The sequence below is a fragment of the Bos javanicus genome, chromosome X (assembly GCF_032452875.1).
Source record: "Bos javanicus breed banteng chromosome X, ARS-OSU_banteng_1.0, whole genome shotgun sequence".
In the NCBI taxonomy this organism is placed as follows: Eukaryota; Metazoa; Chordata; class Mammalia; order Artiodactyla; family Bovidae; genus Bos; species Bos javanicus.
Window position 1 is genome coordinate 32,257,981 of NC_083897.1, and position 14,651 is coordinate 32,272,631.

A 14,651-nucleotide genomic window follows, 5' to 3' on the forward strand; every position below is an offset into this window, starting at 1 on the left:
CCAGTTGTGAGGCAGCTCTGAGTATTATGGGCAACAGAAAAAAAAAAAAAAAAAAAACTCAAGCAAAGAAAACGCAGCTCTGAGCCTCTCAGCAGCCTGCTTTGTACTCCTCTAGGGACTCAGACTGCCCATGGCTGGGGCTCTGATGGAAGTTGGGCTCCATCTCCAGACCACTCCCATAGACACAATGGGGAGATTCCTACAGAGAAGCAGCTTCTGGGTTTAAGTCACCCAGTCATAATACTTCCCTGCTCCACCTAGGATTTGTGACTGAGGGAGTTCTAATGGGAAGGCTTTGACTTTGTTATGGATTACTGACTTCTGACCGTCCCTGGGCTTCTTATGAAGGTGAGCTGCCAACCTTTCATTCTCTGCTTTGCTGGAGACAGGGTCGTGGGAGTCCAAGTTCCATCCACTTGCTTACCTTCATTCTGTCTCTTGCCCCCATTTTAAAAAATAGACTTTAAAGGCAAAAAATACTTGTCTGTATTGATTCTTCCCCCATCTGCTTGCTGTTTGTTGAAACAGCTCTGACCAATAGCAAAGAAGTCAGGATGACTTTTAATTATTTCTAGAAAAATTTGAATACTGCTTTATTTTCCCTAATGCAAGTTGTGATGTTCTCAAGACATTGGAAAAGATCCTGATGCTGAAAAAGACTGAGGGCAAGAAGAGAAGGGGATGACAGAAGATGAGACGGTTGGATGGCATCACTGACTCAGTGGACATGAGTTTGAGCAAACTCTGGAAGATATCGTGAAGGACAGAGGAGCCTGGTGTGCTGCAGTCCATCGGGTTGCAAAGAGTTGGACATGGCTTAGCAACTGAATAGACAAAAAAATAAGACATAAATGGCTTATTAGCCAGCACTGGCCAGCCTTGCTGGGAACACACTGGCCCCCTCCACACTGCCATATCATTTCATACTGCAGTGAGGTGGGATCCAGACACCTCGGGTTTTTCCATTCCTTTGAAAGTATCCTTAAATCTATTTTTCAGCTTGATATTGTTGGTACTAAGTCTCAGTATTTACAGCCATAAGATGGAATAGTAAGAGCATTGGACTCAGGGGGGACTGTTGTGAGGACTGAAAGAGGAGATGCAGGAAAGGTGCTGAACTTGCTTCCTGGTGCATCGCGCATGCTCCATCTCTATTCGGTTCAGTTCAATTCAGGCACTCAGTCATGTGTGACTCTTTGCGACCCCATGGACTGCAGCACGCCAGGCTTCTCTGTCCATCACCAACTCCCTGAGCTTGCTCAAACTCAGGTCAGTTGAATCGGTGATGCCATCCAACCATCTCATCCTCTGTTGTACCCTTATCCTCCTGCCTTCAATCTTTCCCAGCATCAGGATCTTTTCAAATGAGTCAGCTCTTTGCAGCAGGTGGCCAAAGTATTGGAGTTTCAGCTTCAGCATCAGACCTTCCAATGAACATTCAGGAATGATTTCCTTTAGGATTGACTGGTTGGATCTCCTTGCAGTCCAAGGGACTCTCAAGAGTCTTCTCCAACACCACAGCTCAAAAGCATCAATTCTTCAGCGCTCAGCTTTCTTTACAGTCCAACTCTCGCATCCATACATGACCACTGGAAAAATCATAGCTTTGACTAGACATACCTTTGTTGGCAAAGTAATGTTTGCTTTTTACCATGCTGTCTAGGTTTGTCATAGCTTTTCTTCCAAGGAGCAAGTATCTCTTAATTTCATGGCTGCAGTCACCATCTGCAGTGATTTTGGAGCCCAAGAAAATAAACTCTGTCACTGTTTCCATTGTTTCCCCATCTATTGGCCATGAAGTGATGGGACCAGATGCCATGATCTTCATTTTTTGAATGTTGAGTTTTGTGTTTTTTTTTTTTTTTTTTTTTTTTACTTTACAATATTGTATTGGTTTTGCCATACATCAACATGAATCTGCCACGGGTATACACGTGTTCCCCATCCTGATCCCCCCTCCCACCTCCCTCCCCGTACCATCCCTCTGGGTCATCCCTGTGCACCAGCCCCAAGCATTCTGTATCATGCATCAAACCTGGACTGGTGATTCGTTTCATATATGATATTATACATGTTTCAATGCCATTCTCCCAAATCATCCCACCCTCTCCCTCTCCCACAGAGTCCAAAAGACTGTTCTATACATCTGTGTCTCTTTTGCTGTCTTGCATACAGTGTTATCGTTACCATCTTTCTAAATTCCATATATATGCGTTAGTATACTGTATTGGACTCCTTGGAAAAAAAAGTTATGACCAACCTAGATAGCATATTCAAAAGCAGAGACATTACTTTGCCAACAAAGGTCTGTCTAGTCAAGGCTATGGTTTTTCCAGTGGTCATGTATGGATGCGAGAGTTGGACTGTGAAGAAAGCTGAGTGCTGAAGAATTGATGCTTTTGAACTGTGGTGTTGGAGAAGACTCTTGAAAGTCCCTTGGACTGCAAGGAGATCCAACCAGTCCATTCTAAAAGAGTTCAGCCCTGGATGTTCTTTGGAAGGAATGATGCTAAAGCTGAAACTCCAGTATTTTGGCCACCTCATGCAAAGAGCTGACTCATTGGAAAAGACTCTGATGCTGGGAGGGATTGGGGGCAGGAGGAAAAGGGGATGACAGAGGATGAGATGGCTGGATGGCATCACCGACTCGATGGACGTGAGTTTGAGTGAACTCCGGGAGATGGTGATGGACAGGGAGGCCTGGCATGCTGCGATTCATGGGGTCGCAAAGAGTCAGACACGACTGAGAGACTGAACTGAACTGAACTGATACTGTATTGGTGTTTTTCTTTCTGGCTTACTTCACTCTGTATAATAGGCTCCAGTTTCATCCACCTCCAAAGAACTAAACAGACATTTCTCCAAAGAAGACATACAGATGGCTAACAAACACATGAAAAGATGCTCAACATCACTCATTATCAGAGAAATGCAAATCAAAACCACTATGAGGTACCATTTCATGCCAGTCAGAATGTCTGCTATCCAAAAGTCTACAAGCAATAAATGCTGGAGAGGGTGTGGAGAAAAGGGAACACTCTTACACTGTTGGGGGGAATGCAAACTAGCACAGCCACTATGGAGAACAGTGTGGAGATTCCTTAAAAAACTGGAATTAGAACTGCCTTATGACTCAGCAATCCCACTGCTGGGCATACACACCGAGGAAACCAGAATTGAAAGAGACACATGTACCCCAAGGTTCATCACAGCACTGTTTATAATAGCCAGGACATGGAAGCAACCTAGATGTCCATCAGCAGATGAATGGATAAGAAAGCTGTGGTACATATACACAATGGAGTATTAATCAGCCATTAAAAAGAATACATTTGAATCAATTCTAATGAGGTGGATGAATGTTGAGTTTTAAGCCAACTTTTTCACTCTCCTCTTTGACTTTCATCAAGAGGCTCTTTAGTTCCTTTTTGCTTTCTGACATAAGGGTGGTATCATCTATGTATCTGAGGTTATTTATATTTCTCCCAGAAATCTTGATTCTGGCTTGTGCTTCATCCAGCCCAGTATTTTGCTTGATGTACTCTGCATATAAGTTAAATAAGCAGTGTGACATTATACAGCCTTGATGTACTCCTTTCCCAATTTGCAACCAGTCTGTTGTTCCATGCCCAGTTCTAATTGTTGCTTCTTGACCTGCATACAGATGTCTCAGGAGCCAGGTAAGGTGGTCTGGTATTACCATCTCTTGAAGAGTTTTCCACAGTTTGTTGTGATTCACACAGTCAAAGGCTTTGGTGTAGTCAATAAAGCAGAAGTAGATTTTTTTTTCTAGAACTCTCTTGTTTTTTCTGTGATCCAACAGATGTTGGAAATTTGATCTCTGGTTCCTCTACCTTTTCTAAATCCACCTTGAACATCTGGAAATTCTTGGTTCATGTACTGTTGAAGCCTTGGTTGGAGAATTTTGAGCATTACTTTGCTAGAGTATAAGATGAGTGCAATTGAACATTCTTTGGCATTGCCTTTCTTTGAAATTGGAATGAAAACTGACCTTTTCCAGTCCTGTGGCCACAGCTGAGTTTTCCAAGTTTGCTGGTATATTGAGTGCAGCACTTTCACAGCATCATCTTTTAGGATTTTTAATAGCTTAGCTGGAATTCCAACACCTCCATCTCTATTAGCCATTATGAATCATGCTTAGGGCCCCAGCCATGACCATGAATGTACTCTAATACCACCTTGACACTTGGCGGGGACAGTGGCAAGCCCTGGTGATCCTTGGGACACATTTGGAGGAAAGAATTATGTACTTGGTCAAGTACAGGTGCAGGCAAGTAGTCTCAGGAAAATTATAAGTTGAAGTCAGTGCTTATTAGAAGGATTCTGATAAAACCTGTTCAGGAATAATTGCCCAAAGAGAGCTTCAACTTGATCAGGTTAGATTCAAAGTGATATAAGGCAGTCAACTTTCTTTGTTGCTAAAGAAGGGCAGAATAATTATGGAGGAAAAATCCACAGTTGATCTCAAAACTGTATTTTAGCCATTAGTTTCCAGTCCAGATCACCAACTTATTTTTTGTCAGCAGTTTATATCTGAATAGCCTCTGTACTCTTGGTCCTCTCAGTGTGGTTCACTGACCAGGACCATCTGTAGCACCTGGGAATGTGTTAGAAATTCAGAACTCAGGACCCATTCCAGGCCTCTGTAACTAAAATCTTCACGTGCAGGAGATCTCCAGGTGATTCTAATGTACATTAAAGTTTGAGAAGTACTTGTTAATAGAGTTCTCTCACCTAAATTTCCTAGCTTGGTCCTCTTATAAGCCTATGTGATATATTACCCCATTTTACAAATGAGGAAACTGAGATGCTTGTGTTAAGTGCTTAGTCTGCTGCTGCTGCTGCTGCTAAGTCGCTTCAGTCGTGTCCAACTTTGTGCGACCCCACAGACGGCAGCCCACCAGGCTCTGCCATCCCTGGGATTCTCCAGGCAAGAACACTGGAGTGGGTTGCTGTTTCCTTCTCCAATGTATGGAAGTGAAAAGTGAAAGTGAAGTCGCTCAGTTGTATCCGACTCTTCGCGACTCCATGGACTGCAGCCTAGCAGGCTTCTCCGTCCATGGGATTTTCCAGGCAAGTGCTTAGTCTAAGGTCACACAAAAATAAAGTATCCAAGGTGACATTCAAAAAAGATCATCTGACTCCCAATCTCATGCTCCTCTAACTTAACTAAAGCTACCTCTTTAAAACCAATAGGGGAAATGTAGCTATTTACATATGTGACTGAAGATGGGAGAAAAGGCACAGGCAGGAAAAGAAGACAAGAGCTGAGTCTAGTCAGTCCATCAAAAGGGTAAGAAAGCCATGATAGATTGTGAGTCAAATGTAACTCTGAAAAGCCATTGCCAAAGTCACTCAGCATTATGGTCTCAGAAAGGAAGTAAGATGCCAGGTAAGTTAGGAGAAATACCTAACTGCTGGTGATTGAAAAATGTGAGGAGCTACTCATTTCTGATTATCATGAAAATTTCAAATGGTCAACTTGCAGCTTCCTGGGAAGCTGTAACCACTTTGATTGCCCATTGCTGTGGCAGTAATCTACTAGAGCCTTCCTTACACCAAGCTCTGGTTCCCAGAGATCCTGGGATAACACTGGGGTCATCTAAATGATCCAGGACCATATCCCCATCTCAAGATCCTGAATGTATTCATATCTGCAAAACCTCTTTTTCCACATGGGGTATCATGTTCACAGGTTCAAGATTGGAGTGTGGACATCTTTGATCATCATTTTCACCAACCACAGATCTCTTCAGTCAGTCAGGGCTTTAATCTATATCACATATGGTAACTCGCCCATGAAAATGAATGTGGGTGGATAGGTGTACATCACCTTATGTTTTGCAAGTAAATTGAGCAGACTCCATTTCAAACACCAGAATCAGACAAAAGGACAAATTCCCAGTGTACACACTCACTGGACAAAGATTATCTCCTCGGAGCCATGCCAGAGTGTAGCTTCAATTACAAGTGGATGGTAATCTGCTCATCAGTAGCATCATTGCATTAACACAGAACATACTTGATCCTGAGTTGCTTGTGAGAATATTGGTATATGCAGTCTTTTATTTTCAAAGTGTGCTGAGGGGCCATCCAGGGAGGAGGAAAAGCTGCTGGGAGAAATAGAGCAAACCTGGTTTTGTCTGTCTTATGTATTATGCTTCTGCCTACCCGCCCCCACCCCCAGCCGGTGGCTCAGCTGGTGAAGAATCTGCCTGCAATGCAGGAGACCCAGGTTCAATCCCTGGGTTGGGAAGATCCCCTAGAGAAGGGATAGGCTACCTACTCCAGTATTCTGGCCTGGAGAATTCCATGTACTATATAGTCCATGGGGTAGCAAAGAGTTGGACACGACTGAGCAACTTTCACTTCACTTCACTTCACTTCACAGTTTCTATTGGACAACTGAGCTGAATGGATTTTCTGGGGTGGGTGGGGTAGATTTCAAAGCTACTAACTCAGACCAAAATAAATTCCTCCCATCCTCTGACTGGAACAGGCTCAGGGCTCAGAGTGTCTACCCCTAGTGGCCTACTGTGGTAAATCCAATAGATTGTTTCAGTTTTTAGACCCAGAGTTCAAAGAGGAAAAGGAGGAAGAGAGGAAAGATCAGGTAAAAATGTTGATTCCTTTGCCCCAGGGCCAAACCTTTCCAACTTAATGAAGGAATCAAGTAAAGAAGCATTTCAAATTATCTTGTAGATAGACATTTGATCTCCATAAAACCAGAAAAGGGTCACATTGATGAAATTTTTACAAGTCTCAACCAAAAACAAGGGTTTAATACAAGAGTCCCCCATCAAGCATCTCATGCTATGTCTCTTTGGCAATTACGGGGTCTTGTAAAATATGCTGCCAAGATCCATACCCTGTGGACTTGCTTGTCGAATCCTTCCTATATATGTTTCCACTTAGAAAGTCATTACCCCTTCTGGAACCTTTCCTTTCTGATGCCCATGCAGCTTGATTGAGCAGAATGGCCAATTTATCATCCCTGTTTATCTCCTGAGAGAGGAATTTACAGTGAAATTAAGAATCGAGTCAGATAGCACTGGTGCAGATGTTTGGTTTTCTGTAGGCTGTTAATCTGAATTAGTGAAAAGTCTGATTTATGAAATAGCCCTACAGAAAGGCAGCTTTAATCTTCTGTGGTTCATATAAGAGCCGTGTTGCCAAGAGTAGGTCATTTCAGACCTGCCTTAATGAGATGACTGGGCAAAGGTCTCCTCACAATTTTCTCTAAGGTCCAAACAGTCTCCCCTAAAATCCCCTACACATTTTTGTTTCATGAGGATCATAATCTTTGAGTTGGAAGACACTTTAAAGATCACTGAACTCCATTGTAGATCAATAATAGGAATCTTAATTGCCAGCTATCTGTTCACCTAAAGGTATCAAGCTCATAGGCCTACAAAGCAATGGCTTCTTCCTGTGGCCAACTGTAGATTTTTTAAGGCTTTTCTGATGTTGAGGTGAGAACTTTCCTGGCTACATCTCAAACTCATTGATCCTAGTTTTACCTTGGAAGGCCTTCAGAGCTAGCCCACTTCCTTACTGAACAGACCTTCCAGTTTTTAAAGACTGTTGTCACATGAACTACCCTCCTCCCTGCCCCAGAATCTTCTCCAGGCAAAGAAGTCCCTGTTCCTTCATATGGCTTCCAGACTATCTTATAGTATCACATATTCAGCCTTTTATTGCAGAAGAGGCTCGGTCAGTATAAGCTTAGAGAGACTGACATCTGTTCCCCTGGTGCTCACAAGCCTTCCACACCAGGGTCAATGCTGTCTGGAGGAGGCATCTTAAAGGCCTCCCAAACTTCTCCCCCACTGGCCTGCTTTTTGATCCCCTTCCCTCACCCTGGACTTCCCCACTAGGATCATTGACTTGCTAAGCCAACTTCTTTGCCCTTAGTCTGGCCCATGACCATGAAGACCTACTGAATGGGGTTAGGATTAAAATGAGGCTACGCTACACTTGGTACAGACTGCTCACCCCAGTGAACACAGTAGCAAAATCTGATCTTTGAAAAGGTTGAACAGTTCACTTTGAAGTTGTCCACATTTGTCCTTTGAGCAGTTTTATTACATTCAGGGTGAAGTCACAGAGTACACTTTTAATATTTACAGACTATAGAGTAGATAGTTTAATATATTAAATGTTAATGATTTTTGATATCATCTATTATCTTTGTTGTAACCACTAGCATTCTTTTTAAAAGCAGTTTATTAAAATACAAGAGTAAATGGTGTATGGGAAATAATTCTACTGCAGTTTGATAAATGAAGAATATGGAAATTGCACATTCGTCCTTCATCTTCTCAGCGGAATCAAGAGTTGTGTTTCCTAGTGTTGCTCATAGCCAGTTTAATATACATTTGAAAAATAAATTAGTGACACATGAAAGTAAATGTAGCAAAAGTGGGAATTTAACTAACTGAACAGCTAACGTGCTTCAGGGAAGAACTGAAAGTGAAATATGGTAATGATTTGCTAACTTGAAATCTCCACAGTGGATTCTAGACAAGAATGTGGTCCTCAGTCAATCCTGATATTGAGGTTTGTCCTGCTTGTGAAGACAGTGTTTTGGATTTGTACTCACTTTTTGGCCCTCGGAGGGGCCCCAGCCGGGTGCAAGGTGGGCCCACAGGAAGTGAGGGTCAGACTCAGAGGTGTGCCCTATGTCCCTTAGCAGGCTGGGTGCAGCCAGATTGTCCACCAACCATGGGAAGAGCAGATGGATAGTGGAGGCAGAGGAATGTACTGCGGAGGGCAGTTTTACTTCCATTTTAAGCAATGCCATTTCCTCCCACCAATGCTGACTCTTCCTTGTTTCCAACTGTGCAACTGCCCGGAGAAAGCAATTCTTTCTCATTAAGATGCTGAAGTCCTTCACCCCCAACTTGAGTTCTCATGGTGTCCTCTCTGAATTCAAGTCCACCGTCCCTCTCATCCCCAAGTATTTATGTCCATCAGTGTGAGTATGAAAAACTCGTGTACCTCTCCCTGTTCTTTCAATACTTGTTTCCCCTGAGTGGTCATTGTCAACGTTGGCTGGCCGTAGGATCCTTCCTGAGAACACGGCAATACATTTACCTGTAAGAAGACTTAAGGAAAATAATTTCAGGCCTCATTTCACTGGTTCTCAGTCAAGGTTACGCTTAGGTTTCAAGTCATCTTTATTTTGTATCTGTGTCTGTATATCTATATTTACTCATAAAAATAGTTAATTTTTTTCATATGTGATTTCTGTCCATGTCTACAATCTCTTAATCACAATTCTGAAATTCAGAAGATTTGGACAACTGTTGTTTTCAGTGACTTTGAGCCATTTGATGACAAAACCTGACCTAAACTGATGTGCAGGTATTAATTTCAAGTTTTTATGACTGTGACTGTTAACTGCAGCAGTATTAATGAGTTTTATTAAAGGATGCTACCCTGAATCCACTGGGGGGTATTATAGATGTGGTATAGCTACCATATGACTTGTTTAATTAAAAATCTAAATATAAAAATGCATCTTGCTTCCAAAAGTCTTTGGATAAGGAACACTTGTATACAAACACATAGACACACACAAGCCAGAATTTAATGCATAGATAGGAAACAAAAGTAGGAAACAGTCTTTTCATTTGAAAATCATAAATATGGGAGTACACGTTAGATCTTAACTGTCAATCCACCAGCTAGGAGTCTCAGTATTGCCAATGCTCTATGCTGTATCTGAAACTTTACTTGGGGGGAATTGAGGTCAAGTTAGCAAGCCTCTGGATTAGTCTGACTTAAATCTGTTGCCTCAGTCTTTAGTTAGTAATCAAAGACAAAAACAATTGATTAGATTTAGAGGGTACTTTTCTTAAATATGGATTCATTATACTGCAAAGGAATACAGAGAACGAGGCACACTGAGTTGTATATATAGATCCCTGGCCCCACTGTCTCTCTCTCTCTCACACACACATACACACACACTTTCCCAGGGGGTGTAGGTCCCTGTTTCTTCTGCTTCTCCTAACTACTTGGTGTATTTGGCAGACGAATGTACTTGCAGATAGCATTTACTTAGCAGATAGCCTTTTAAAAGGAGCTTTGGCTATATGAAAGAGAATAGCTACCTGGGAGACGAAAGGGGCCGTCTTCGGGGGCACGAGGCACATGTAAGGAAAAGGCTCTCCGAGTTGGACGAGGCGCCCATGCTGGTTTGAAAGGGATCCTCTGCCTTCCAAGGCAAGAACTATTATGTTGAAAATGAGGCTTTGGTAAGAGGATGAAGTGGGGGCAGGTGAGGAATAATGGTCTGTGATTCCAGAGTCTTGGCCACAGGAGGGCCCTTGGAGTCCCTCTCTGCCAAAACTTGCAGGTGGAGCCACAAGACCAGGTGTCCTCCAGGGCCAGGACTGGGTTTTCTGGGAAAAGCCAGGCAAGGAGCTGGGAGTCTGAGAGGCAGTGAGGTTCAGACGGCCAGCCAGACAGGTAGGAGGACCAGTCCAGCACTGTAGCAAAGATGCTCTGGCCCCGAGGCCACCCCTCTCTGTGATTTAAACTTCTCTCCAAAGAGGAGCCTGAGCTGATGAGACAGAGACAGATGAGAACCCTCCCTCGACTTTAGAACCCCATGTCAGAGCAAAAACAGGAAAACTAGCCCCCAAAGATGATGAGCAAAAGGACAGAAAGGCAGTGACATACCCCAAAGTGCCAAGAGACAGCTGAGGTTGATTTGTTATGGGGCACAGAGGGCAAACGATTAGTAAGGAAGAACATGGATTATCAATAAAGACAGAGTGGCAAATGGTGTCAATTTCCTTGTGCTTTGCTTGGTCAGCTTTACAGATTTAAAATCAGCCATTAGAGACGGTTGGTCCTGTATGATCATACTTCCTAGTTGGAGTTGTCTGAAGAGGTTACAGAAATTCCGGTGGAGGAGGCTGTGCAGTGTGCCCTCTCATCTCCATGGTAACACAGTCAGCCCTGCTCACCTTGGGGCTGGGCACTGGGCACCTGGCTGCCAGTGACTTTACTCAACCCTGCCCTTTGAGGGAGCTGGGAGGCTATGCTCCCAGTTTCACACCTCTATCTAGCTGTGAGGCTGCAGCAAGAACCCCCCTCCTCTGAACCTCAGTTTTCTATGACAAAAGTGAGGATTCAACTCACCCCTTCTTGCTGAGAGGACTGTACTGCACGTATAACTAAGATCAGAGCCCCTATACAAACCTGGGGATTTCTGAACAAGATAGCAACTGAAAATGTGTCTTAACAGAAAAAGAAAGGAAAAAAAAACAACTTGGGACTGTGGGTCACTCCCTGGGCCTCCTGAGCCTCATAGTTCCCATCTGTGAAATGGAACGGCACACTCCACTCCGCCTGGCCCTCACAGATGATCAGTCTTCATGCCCACCTGGACTCTTTTCCAGCCAGTTTGGGAGTAAAAGAGGCAATCAATGGTGTCATTTTCCTTTCAGCCCACTCTTGGCCACGCCCCAACCCCCACCTGCAGCGCCCACCAGTGGGGGATCCGGCAGCTCCAGTGACTCAGAGAGCAGCTCAGAGTCTGACTCAGACACTGAAAGCAGCACCACTGACAGCGAAGCCAATGAGGCGCCACGAGTGACCACTCCAGAGGTGGGTGAGGAGCCAGGGCCCCGACACAGCACCCCCGACATGCACACACAATAATGCGATAATAATAACATTCCAGCACAGTCATGACTTCGGCACACTAAATACTTCAGAAAAGCACTCAGGTATTTGATAGGGCTTTTTTCTTCTAACACATGTCTTTGTAAAGTTTCTAACGGAGATTTCTTGCCATGTGACTGATGTGCCATGTGACTCACTCAGCTACTCTGAGCCTTGAGCTTCCCCATTACTATTATACTGGAATAGTGATCACTGAGCTCAAAACTTCCCTTTCGAGAGAACCAACGAAGCAAGTCAAGACCCACTTCTAGGTCTGGGGACACCACCCCTTCCTCTAAATTGAAGTGATGAATTGTCACTGGGCAAGTAAGATCCAAGAAGTGTGATGGTTGAAAGGTCACAGGTTTTTTTTTTTTTTTTTCAAAGAATAGTTTTCAAAGGTACTCAATGGTAATTCATGAAAACATTTAACATAGCCCCACAAAACACCAAAATTATAATTTTGAGATCAAAGCCATGCCTTTCCCCTCCATCTTCTTTGACTGCCAGCCTCTCAGTTCTCCTGAGCCGGCACCTCGTACAGCAAGCTGATCCCTCAATGGCTCTGGACACATTGTTTGTCAATAGTCAGAAAAGAATAACAGAAGAAGATGCCACAGTGACATTACTGCTGTTTGTAAGAGCCCACGCTTCGTGAATGTGGATCATGTGCCAGGCTCCATGAGAAGCTCGTGACTTGCATTTTCTCATTTCATGCTCATGACAACCCTATGGGGTCCTGGCTATCATTATACCATTTTATAGATGAAAGAATAAGGTTCTGAGAAGGTAAGAAAGAACTTTCCCATGATCTCACAGGAAGGGCTGAAACCAGGGTGTGCGCTACGAGAGTTGGGGCCCCTAACCTCGAGCTCTGCTGCCAACAGTAGCAGCTGCTCCAGTGGCCTCGACCCTTACCCGCCACTGCTCTGTGCCGGTTGGAATCATGGCTACTCAAAACGTTTTGAATTCTGTCATCCTCTATTGGCTGGTGCCATAAGCCTCAACTGATGGCTTGCAAAAAACAGAGCCGTTCTAATAAAAAATGATGGCTCTTTTAGTTCAACAGGCAGAATTCAGATTTGGGAATCAAGCACCCGAATTGTACGCATCATTTCCATGGCTTAACAGCAGATGCTAATGTCTGCAAGCATGTCCACATAAACTGATTATTGCCCATACACCAAGGAAAGTGCAGTGGTTTTTTTGGAAGTCAAATCTTTTCATCCTTCAGTAAAAATACAAAAGGCCTCTTCTTTTTGCAGCAAATTACAACATCGTATAGGAGGCCCTGACACTTTAGCAGAGAAAGACTTTCCTTTTGAATTACATTTGAGGCACACTCACATTTCTTTTCAGAACCAGAGATCATTCTCTCAGCCTCATGGTGAGAGGCTGAGTAATGAGCCCCACCAAAAGATTTTGGGAACTGGTTTCCCTCCCCAGCTCTCTACCCACTCTCTGGAAAAACTCTCTGTGAAAAATTCTTTCCTTGCTGGCCAGAGTAGGGGATAGTTTCAGAAAAAGAGTGGAACTTTGTATAGTGGAGCCACTTTGTAAAGTATTTGGCTGTCTAGGGAATGTGATAGATATGAATTTCACGTATGTTTCTAAATGTGTGAATGGTCACTTGACAGCCAAAGCTTTTACCAGGCAACAGTCAGTGCACTGAAGGTCCTCCTGACTTCTTCCCAAAGGTGACATTCATTCTTGCCACCGTTTCTCACTCCACAGCCTGAGCCGCCCTCCACTAACAAGTGGCAGTTGGACAAATGGCTTAACAAAGTGACTTCTCAAAACAAATCTTTTATTTGTGGCCAAAATGAAACACCCATGGAGACGATTTCTGTGCCTCCTCCAGTCATTCAGCCAATGGAAGTCCAGGTCAAGGTGAAGGCAAACCCCAGCCAGGTCCTGCCTGAACCCAAAGAGAGGCCTCTCCTTGGTCTTATCAGGGAGAAAGCCCGTCCACGACCCACCCTGAAAACTCCAGAAACAAAGGCTCTGAAGCATAAGTTGTCCACAACTCTTGAGACAGCATCTCAAAGGACAATTGGGAAAAAACAGCCCAAAAGGGTCGAGAAGAACACCAGCGTTGAGGAATTTACCTGGCCCAAACCAAATATCACCAGCAGCACTCCCAAAGAAAAGGAAAGCGGGGAGCTTCCTGACCTCCCGAGAGGGCGCAGCAAAGCCGTTGCCCACAAGCCGGTTCCCAGGAAAGAACCGAGGGCCAGCATCCCCTTGGCTCCCGAGAAGAAAAAGTACCGAGGGCCTGGCAAGACGGTTCCAAAGTCACGGGAATTCATTGAGACCGATTCGTCTACATCTGATTCCAACACGGATCAGGAAGAGCCCCTGCAGATCAAAGTCCTGCCTCCATGCATGGCTCCAGGGGGCAACACGACCAAATCCAAGGAAGCCGGAGGGGCCAGCCTGACCCTCAGCAGCTTTCTCAGCAGTGGCAATGGCAACAACCCACCAGTCCCGAGTGAGGAACCTACTCAGTCACCGGTCCCTGTCACACAAACCGAGGTTCTATCTCCTGTCCGAGATCAGGAGAATCTGAAAAATCTCTGGGTGAAGATTGACCTTGACCTACTGTCTCGAGTGCCTGGCCAGAACTCACTCCAGGCAACGTCAGCCAAGCTAGACCACAAGGAGACAGCCTCAAAGCCCAAGCGGCAGACGGCTGCGGTGCCTGCAGAGAAAGCCGCCCCCAAGGGCAAGCGTAAGCACAAGGTAAGCCGTCCACCCACTCTGGCCAGCCACGTGATCTGGAGCAGTGGCTGTCTGGGCTACTTTGATCTTGAGTCTCCGTTTCCAGCAGGCTGGAGGCAGTGGATTGCAGTCTTTGGTGAAAGCACAGATATTAATACTTTCCCTGGGGAATGTAGTATTTGAGATGACCAGGGAGGAAGTGTTAGAGATAATCATGGTTTTATAACCAA

The 14,651-nt window shown here is 44.4% G+C and overlaps 1 protein-coding gene across 11 annotated transcripts in view; it reads left to right on the forward strand.

The window, feature by feature from the left end:
* Positions 1–14,651, forward strand: part of AFF2 (ALF transcription elongation factor 2) — a 535,938-nt gene that overhangs the window by 483,261 nt on the left and 38,026 nt on the right. For all 11 annotated transcript variants that reach the window (XM_061408662.1, XM_061408665.1, XM_061408666.1 and 8 more), the window contains 2 exons: positions 11,484–11,643; positions 13,435–14,442. In XM_061408662.1, the coding sequence (XP_061264646.1) occupies positions 11,484–11,643; positions 13,435–14,442 (1,168 nt within the window). The remainder of the gene's footprint in view (positions 1–11,483; positions 11,644–13,434; positions 14,443–14,651) is intronic.